Below are 10,000 nucleotides of genomic sequence, written 5' to 3'. Positions count from 1 at the left end.
AGCTCCATAGCTAGCATAGTTATGTGACTAGCGATAAAATAGCAGGAAAGGAGGAGAATAGAGGAAGCGATGCAACTAAACGGCACAAATGTTCACTTGAAATTCTCTCACTCATTCATTTTCTACCGCTTATCCGAACTTCTCGGGTCACGGGGAGCCTGTGCCTATCTCAGGCGTCATCGGGCATCGAGGCAGGATACACCCTGGACGGAGTGCCAACCCATCACAGGGCACACACACACACTCTCATTCACTCACACACTCACACACTGCGGACAATTTTCCAGAGATGCCAATCAACCTACCATGCATGTCTTTGGACCGGGGGAGGAAACCGAAGTACCCGGAGGAAACCCCCGAGGCACGGGGAGAACATGCAAACTCTGCACACGCAAGGCGGAGGTGGGAGGCGAACGTGCTAACAACAATGTTTTTGAACAAAAATGTTCCACATATTGTACATTGGAATTGATGTTGCTTGCACCTCAGCTATACCTTCGCATCCCCAGGCCTGTCATACATTAATTAGCCTTATTAGGAGGTTTTACCAATAAAGGGTCACTCCAGCGACACCAAGACTTTGACCTGACATTTAACCTTCGATTTTGACAGTGAAACGTGGAGCATCTGATAAAAATCTGGGATGAAATAACGGCTCCTGTTTGTGAAGGAACGATTAGCAGGACTTTTCTGCCTCGGATCTGAACCCGCTGTGGAAGTGCACCTGCTCATGTTCGAGTCTCTCCAACACGTGTAGTTCAACTGGAAAGCCTCTTGTATGCTAGAACACAAAACGTGTGCCGGGTTTCATCAGACTGGGACTGAGACCCAGCTTTCAAGCCTGCACAGAGGAAGGATTATGATCACAGCTCCAAAAAACTCAGAGCTTTAGTGCTCTTGCACTGATTTTTACAAAAAATCAAGCTGCTAGAGGACTGAAGATTAGTCGAGCATCATCAGAGCTTCACCTGGGGATTTGGCCATTGTGATTAAGCTTATTAGAATAAAACATGAGCACATGGTGGCGTAAGGTTCCCATTGGCCTAGAAAACGGGCAACACTAACTAATCTGGACGCATTATACGATTATCTTAAACAATCGAAGCAAAGCAGGCGCAAAACTGAGCGTTGGGGAAGTATCAAGAGAAGGAACTACAACGTCTATAGACGGGATGTTAAAGTGAGAAAACTTAGATGTAATTCTCAGAAAGAAAAAAAAAAACGTCTCCAGATGACGCAAATGCGACAACTCGTATCCAACTCGTATCGTAGTTTTCCGTCCTGGATTCGAGCCGTCGCAAATGTCAATGCATTAAAAGATGAAAAACATTTCTATGATTATCCACATATTTTTTTCGGGGCAGTCGTGGTCTAATGGTTAGAGAGTCTGAGTCATAACCCAAAGTCTCGGGCCGGCCACGACTGAGGTGCCCTTGAGCAAGGCACCGAAGCCCCCCGACCTCTTCCCGGGTGCCGCAGCATAAATGGCTGCCCACTGCTCCGGGTGTGTGTTCACGGTGTGTGTGTGTGTTCACCGCTGTGTGTGTATGTGCACTTTGGATTGGTTAAATGTAGAGAACGAATTCTGAGTATGGGTCACCGTACTTAGCCGTATGTCACGTCATGTCACGTCACGTCACATTCATATGTTTTACTACACTCAGGTCAGAACGTCATCAACCACCAACTAACGGATAACTCCGAGCGATTTCACATTGAGTTTAAACCCTGGATAGAAAACATACAAGTTTCTCGAATCTGGGCAGATGGAACAAGCCAGAAATTTCCCAGCTCTTCTCTAGGAGTCATGCGACTGAATCCATTTTCATCTCATTACCAACCCCGATGGATCGTTTATTACACAGATCATCCATCAGCGCTGAGGGTCTGAAAGGGTAACTGGGATGATTTCTCTGTGGCTGTGGAATTCCTGTGATGAATCGCATGGGCCGGGTGGATGGCATGTTCGAATTAATGATTCGTAATTAATCATGCAGGCAAAAAGAATTTAGGAGATGGAGACGGTCCTGTAAAATCTGTCCGTGAAAATCTATAAGAACACACACACATGTTCTTATTCTAAACAAAAGCTCAGATGGACCACATGCAGACCTTTCGATGGACCGGAAGCTCCGCGGAGTCGAGTTGGTTCAGGCGATTCAGTGAATCGACTTGTGATCTCTTTCAGATCCTATGTTAGGATGTTGATATTATTATATTATTTAGTGAGCTAGCTGGAGATTCAGATACCGCTTTATGAAACAAAGAACAGATCTCTGGTTCTACACAGAAGCCTTCACATTTCTACACGGGTTCCACATGGGTTCCACAAACATTTCTCTTATCCGGGTTTAATATCTGGGCAATCGAATCGAATCGACTTTGGATTCATTCATTCATTCATTCATTATGCATGCTACCTTTTCTTTAGAATACTAGGAGAGATATAGAAAAGTCATAGAAATAATAAAAAAAAGGGTTATTTTTTCTCCACACAGATGTTTGTATCTTCAGAGTAAATCTTGATATCAAACCCATTTCTGCTCGCTGAGATGCTCCAAGTGTTTGTTCATCTAAAAAGCAGCCCAGATTTATCTTCGACACTAAAACTCTAAAAGGTTATCGACAGAGCACGATCACAGCGTCCACGAGAAAACTGCTGTTAGTGTCATATTTCTGACCCCGGATCATAACTTTCCAGATGTGGAACTCATCTACAGACAGCAATATTTTCAATTTAAGTGTCATTTGAGTCATAATGCATGTTTTCTTGTCATTAAGTGATAAACTTTCTATGGTTCTGTGTGGATTCCTGAATGTTTCTCTGTTTGCGTTGTAAATATAAAGAACTTAACGTATTAGCTGATTGTTAGCGAGCGCAGTGATTAGCTATAGCGGTTAATGCTGTGGGCTTTTCGGTTTAAAAATATTTTTCTTTCCAGATTTATAAATGCTAATACGGTAATCTAATGGTCTGCTAATTCCTGATCATATAGCTGATTTACACAAAACTCCATAATTCACAGCCGAATGGTTGGACGAAGGCTGCTAACTCTTCCGATAGTGCAGCTCAGACACTGCGATGCGTCTGCTAGCATACAGTAGATATTTACTACAGTATACTAACTCCTCCTCTTCCCCTTACAGGGTGTCATTACTTTCTTATAATCAACCGGCTTGGTTTATCTGTCCTAGTTTATTGATTTGTTTTAAATGACATAAAATAGGAAATGTTTTCGTTCCTTGGGAAATAAACTCCCAAATTCCTTTCTGTTTGGTGATCGAGGCCCAGCGTACAGAGGTGTGTGTGCTCTAGACCTTACACTGATGTGTTGAGTGTTTGAACTGACTCAAAATTCCACCAATCAACTCTCCAGTGTGAGCTAATCAGTCACGCTAACTCGCTAATTGTTCAGAATTAGGGTCTGATTTGAGAAACAGCCTTTGCTAGCAGCTTTGGTGTGTGTGTGTGTGTGTGTGTGTGTGTGTGTGTGTGTGTGTGTGTGTGTGTATGAAGGATGAAACGAAGTGGCTCTGAAGCAGTGTATGTGTGTGTTGTGTGTGTGCAGATTCCTGCTTTTGTGCCGACTATGTGCCCGCTGAGCCGAGCCGCTGAGAACGCGGACGGCTAATTTATCAGCGAATACGCTCTGATTAAGGGGAATTACCGCAGCCGGGCTCGGGAATGCTAATTGCTCATACGAGTTCATGCTGCTGGTCTCGGAGAATACTTTTGTTCATGTGGTACCAGAGGAAGCAAAGCAATGATGTTCCAAACAGACCGGAATGAATGCTGTCGTCATTTCTGTGAACGTTACAGCGTTTAAAGCGTCTTCTTGGTTTAATTCTGCTTTTGTGTCACAACCACATGACATCCCAGCATGGAGTCGGGTATAAAGGTACTGCAGAGATTTATTTCCTCTCTGGGATTTTTTTTTGGCCAGTGTTGACTTAATAGGCTTAAATCTAATTACCGAGCCCGTGAAGAAGAGGAGCGGCTCGGCATCGTTCCAACAGCTGCGGTTTTTGAACCTTAATACCTTCTTTTAATAAAACAGCTTTTCATAAATTTGATTTATCTGATGGAGCCAGAAACAGAGGGTTCGATACGGAGATTGTAAAGACCAAAACGGTCAAACACACAGTCTGATTAAAGTCTAACAAACAATATTAAAAATTAAAAAACACTTTCCACTGATTAGCTGCACGTATTGTTAGCCACAGTCATTAGCTGTAGTAGTTCATGCTGAGTGTGTCGCAGATTTCTTTATACTCAGGTACGATGTGAATAAACATCACTCTGATATCATTTACTCAATAAAAGTTAAGGCTCACGGATATCCGAACTACTCGGGTCACGGGGAGCCTGTGCCTATCTCAGGCGTCATCGGGCATCGAGGCAGGATACACCCTGGATGGAGTGCCAACCCATCACAGGGCACACACACACTCTCATTCACTCACACACTACGGACAATTTCCCAGAGATGCCAATCAACCTACCATGCATGTCTTTGGACCGGGGGGAGGAAACCGGAGTACCCGGAGGAAACCCCCGAGGCACGGGGAGAACATGCAAACTCCACACACACAAGGCGGAGGCGGGAATCTTAGCTAACCACTAAGCCATCGTGCCCCACCTTAGAATCCTTATTCTGAAATATAAATCATCTTGCGGCTCGAAAGATTCACCAAACAAATCTCTGTTTCTTCACTGAGTGTTTGGAAAGGTTCAGACTCCCTAAATAGGTTAAACTTTCCAGAAAATAAAACCAACTTAAAACTTCACAGATATATTTGTTGCATCTAAATGTTTGGAACGTTGAGGGTTCAAATCCCTCAGCTGTCGTGGTCTATATGAAGAAATGCTCCGCTATTCCACTAAGGAGCAAACTGTGCTAATGTATAGATGAACATTTGAGTTAATGAGGTCATTTTTTTCATTATTAAGCTAACGTTTTGGAGTATAATCCCAAGTACATCCATTGTAGTTCCAGGTTGTAACAGTGAATCATATGGAAACGATCAAGGGGGCAAATACTTATGCAAAACTCTAGTTTAGACTATAGTAAAAGCTATAATTTGAATCTTTTGTAATTCATTTTTATTTATCTATTTTGTATTTTTTTTTTTTTTACAATTTTAAAGAAGCTGTATTACTGTATTATTGGATTTTAGCCTGACCCACTTGATGACGGACTATTCATTCATTCATGCATGTCTTTGGACCGGGGGAGGAAACCGGAGTACCCGGAGGAAACCCCCGAGGCACGGAGAGAACATGCAAACTCCACACACACAAGACGGAGGCGGGAAACGAACCCCCAACCCTGGAGATGTGAGGCAAACATGCTAGATGTTGGACTAAATGGAATCAAATGTTGCACTAACTTAGTAAATTATAATTGTTATAACGGCATCGTCGGATCCTTAGGAATAAGGAAATAAAGAATTTGAGAGCAAAGAGATTACAGTCTCATCCACACGGACCCTAAGTAGCTGCAGGTTTTCATTCCACATCTAAAGTTTAATCAAAACATCCTCTTCAAATGATTACCAGGTGCAACCACTAGAAAGAAATAACCACTAAAGGCTTAAACAGTAGAAGAAGAAAAATGACAGCTCTCGGTTTCTGTTCTTGTCACTCTGAGAAGAGTTAAGGGTTTCAGAAGCGATCACGATCAGGTGCGAGAGCGTCTGAGAGAACCGAGAGAGGTGGTGAGTCGAATCTCTCGAGAAATTGAGAGAACCTGGTAGAAAAGTAATTTGACTATGAATCGACTCAAGAGAAAGTAAGTAAGCGAGTCGACTTTGAATAACTCGAAAAATTCTGAGAACTCGGTAAGAAAGGGATTCGACTCTAAATCGACTCGAGAAGAGGATCTGAGAGAACTCGGTAAGAAAGGGATTCGACTCTAAATCGACTCGAGAAGAGAATCTGAGAGAACTCGGTAAGAAAGGGATTCGACTCTAAATCGACTCGAGAAGAGAATCTGAGAGAACTCGGTAAGAAAGGGATTCGACTCTAAATCGACTCGAGAAGAGGATCTGAGAGAACTCGGTAAGAAAGGGATTCGACTCTAAATCGACTCGAGAAGAGAATCTGAGAGAACTCGGTAAGAAAGGGATTCGACTCTAAATAAATCGACTCGAGAGAATCTGAGAGAACTGGATAGGGAAGTGAGTTGACTCTGAATCTTACAAATCGTACTCTGAACATTGTCGACACCCCTCAGACGTGCAGTGTATAAAGCCTAACCATAATGGCTGTCATGATATAAATTGTGTTTATTTATTTATTTATTTATTTATTTATTTATTTATTTATTTATTTTTCGGTCTAGCAGATAGCCGTCTGATTTTTTGGATCTTTACACAGCGGTAAAAATATGTTCATAACTTCAGTTATTTTAATGTGATAAATATTTGAAAAAAAATTGCAGCAGTCACGTGAGTCATATCGCCCAACTCTAAGCCCCGCCCTCCAATTGTTTTCTGCCAATCAAATTTTTCATCTACGGCCTGAGAGGAAATTTAGCACAATCATTATTGGTGTCATTTTCAATAATTAACTTAATAACAATAATAATAATAATAATAATAATAATAATAATAATAATAATAATAATAATCGATACAGTTACAATCATAAGGTGCGTAATTAAAGAGATGCAGCACTGAACTCTTTTACAGAGCAGCATCTCTACCACAATAATGATTTATTTCTTCACCTGTGTTTCAACATTACTCCAAGATGTTCAGCACTAAACCTCACTAGCGGCTCTTTACGCGAGCCTCGGCTGGTTTGTGATGAAAGAAATAATGAAACTGACAGAATAACAAACAGCAGAACGTCAGAGCGACACTGGAAATCGCGTTTGGCGAAGAAGCGGTGGTGCGTCCGAGTCGGACAGTTACCATAGCGATGCTAAAGCCCGGTTTAAACTGTGCGATTTCGGCGGCCTTTTAGACGTGTTAAGGGATTACAGACTTTCTCACACACTTTTTATTTAAAAAAAAATGTACATTTTAATTTGCATAAAAACCCATAAAGACAAATCATACGTTGACGGTTAAAGTAAAGAACTGAGTCCTGTTTAACGTTAACAGTCTGGTACGTCATTTTGGATAGAACGCTGTATTAAGTCTGAAAACCCGGGAATGACTCCCGCTTCCATCATCCTGAAATCGACATGTTTCTGAAGGGGTTTTTGGTACAAAATCAGTGCCCGTATTTATAAAAGACTCTAACGATGATCTCATAGGGCTCCTAATTTATCTTAAACATGTCTAACTGTGAATCTTATCTTAAGAGTGAATCAGGACCTTAGAGAAACTCTGAACAAGGAAAATACAAAACATTTATGTTAGTGAGGGGGCGGAGCTTAACCTGTTACTAGGTGACACGTTCTGTTGAAGACTGTGATCGGGTTGTCCGATAAAATAGAAATAGGAGCTCTTTTAAAAATCTGCTGTATTATAAACCTTCACTTTGTCTCAGATATTTGAGACTATATGGTGTAGGGATTACGTTGGTGACCGATCTTATTAGAGGTGATCTAACATCTGTATGTAATAAATGTAATAAATGTAAATGTAAACATCTCTGACAGCAGAAATGTCACAGAGACAAATTCTATCGTTTCTGCTGCTCTGGGATTTCAGCTCTGTTTCGGAGATGTTCGAGTCTCACTAAATGACACGGTGGCTTTATGTATAATTGATGTATATATTTATATCATGTCATTTCTGCTCTGCGTCCGAGACGTTATGTCTGATCTGATTGGTCCCAAAAAACAATCCCTACACGATCTAATCTGTAGCATCTTATTAACTCACTATCGTTATTAAATATCGTATACGACACATTTCTTCTCCCTCTTCGACTTTCAGCCATTTTCTCCTCTGATAAAGAAACTCTTCGTCCTATTAAAAGTCCTCCTCACGACTCCTAACGCTTTCTGACTAACACTTCTGAGCTCTTTTAAGGGTTAAGATGCTTTACGAAGAACTTTAATCTTGACTCGGATCTTCTGTTTCATTTTCACGCCAAATTTCTACGAATTTTCGTAGAATTCACGAAGAGAAATTCTTTACATTGAGAATCTTTATGAATACGGGCTCCTGAGTCTGAACCAAGGTCGAGTCATGTGACCGTGTGAGGTGGAGTTCATTTAGAGCTTTAATAAACCGGAGTGTTTACTTCTGCAACAATCCAAATGAAACTGAATCGATCATTCCAGCTGTTTATCAGGAGAATCGGAGCGAAGCTCGCATCCTGGTTGGTCTACACAAACATCTCGCTCCTGCAGCTCTCTGTTCACGGCCCGTCAGCCTGACATCATCCTATTCTGGTCTCCTGACAAAAAGAATTTCTGAAATCCCACCAATTTTTTTCTCAAGAAGTTTTTTTAACAGTAGAATCGCACAGTGTACATCTGGCTTTGAGTTTCGAACCCGACACGTCCGGATGCAGTAACTAAACTATCTGAGGAAATAAATATCATGAAATATAGAGCAGCATATGTGGGAAATAAACCTGTAATGAAGCTATTAGAAAAAAAACAAACAAACGAACAATCAGAGCGTCTTTCGATGTGTCTGCAAGGCGACACCTCCGAGTGTGAAGTGGATCAGTGATCAGTGTGTGTGTGTGTGTGTGTGTGTGTGTGTGTGTGTGTGAGTGTGTGTGTCTCTCAGCAGCCTCACTGCAGCCAGCCGGATTGTGCTCGTGCCGCTCACTTCCTCCCTCCGTGTCCTCCAGGTGGGCGGTGCCCGTGTCTGGGTGCTGCTGTCAATCATGTTTCTATCCCTGGCTTTGTACTCAGGAGAGTTTTTAAGAAGTCTGGCCGTTGAGACACTCGCGCCTCAGACACTGTGCCGGTTTCCACCAGTCCCCACTGTGGCAGCGGCAGATGGTGCAGTCGTCCACCTTCACTTCAATACCGGCCGGGATGATCGTCGTTCCGGCGTAGCAGTTCGGACCTGTCAGTAAGAGAAAGAGAGAGAGAGAGAGAGAGAGGGACAGAAAGAGAGAGAAAAGTGAGAGGGTGAAATAGAAAGTAAGAGTGAGAAACACAGAAAGAAAAGAGAGAGTGAATAAGAAAAAGAGTGAGAGAAGAATAAGAGAGCGAACGAGATATAGAATGAGAGAAAGAAAGAAAGAAAGAAAGAAAGAGAGAAAAATAGTGAAAAAGAGAGACAGAGAGAGAGAGAGAGAGAGAAAGACTGTAATGAGACTGAGCTCTCAGGATGATGTTTTTTTTTTCCTTTTAGGCGAGATGGTGAAGTCGCTCGAGACCCAGGAGAGTTTTGAAGTCGGAACAGACGCACAGATCCATTTCACGGCCATGCACTGATGGGCTTGTTCTGTTCTCTCTCTCACACACACACACACACAAACACACACACGCACACACACACACACTGTACACACACAAATGCTATGGATTGCAATGTGCTGTAAACTCGACACTGCCTCCTGCTCCTCCAGTAAACTCCAGTCTACCTCACACACATCCACCAGTAACAGAGATCCTGCTCGTCTGAATTCTCCAATCTGATTGGTCAGAGGATGTTGATTAATGTTCCACAACAGCAGTTCTGTCAGTGGTGCAGCTGTGAATCTTCAGGTTTTTTTTTATAAATGCTTCTGTTTTAATAAAATATCGTTTTTATAGAAACAATTTACATGACATACGCTAGATGCTGCATGTAAAGAGATTCAAACCATGAGCAAGTGTTTGGGACATTTTAGACTGGTCTTTAACCCCGGGTTCTCTTCAGTCCTGCTTTTACCCCCCGGTGTAGATGAAGGTTTCACATGTGTGTACTGTATATACTGAAGAAGCAGTGTCAAATATGTACAGTGTGAAACGACACGATGCCAGAAGGTTACGGCTTGTTGCTTAGCAACAGAAACACGATCGGAACCTGAAGCTCGTATCAGGTGAAAACGTATCAGGACGTAGCTGAACAACACCGGACACAAACGACTCTG

General features: G+C 42.1%; 1 protein-coding gene across 1 annotated transcript in view; it reads right to left on the bottom strand.

Moving 5' to 3' along the window:
- Positions 1–6,637: 6,637 nt before the first annotated feature.
- vwc2l (von Willebrand factor C domain containing 2 like) overlaps positions 6,638–10,000 on the bottom strand; it is a 52,165-nt gene continuing 48,802 nt past the window's right edge. Inside the window, exon 4 of the mRNA XM_027171610.2 lies at positions 6,638–8,985. Within this exon, the coding sequence (XP_027027411.1) occupies positions 8,837–8,985 (149 nt within the window). The 3' untranslated portion in view covers positions 6,638–8,836. The remainder of the gene's footprint in view (positions 8,986–10,000) is intronic.

The sequence above is a fragment of the Tachysurus fulvidraco genome, chromosome 6, assembly GCF_022655615.1.
Source record: "Tachysurus fulvidraco isolate hzauxx_2018 chromosome 6, HZAU_PFXX_2.0, whole genome shotgun sequence".
NCBI lineage: Eukaryota > Metazoa > Chordata > Actinopteri > Siluriformes > Bagridae > Tachysurus > Tachysurus fulvidraco.
The sequence above is the reverse complement of the archived record's forward strand: the minus strand, read 5'-3'. Positions and strand labels throughout refer to the sequence as shown.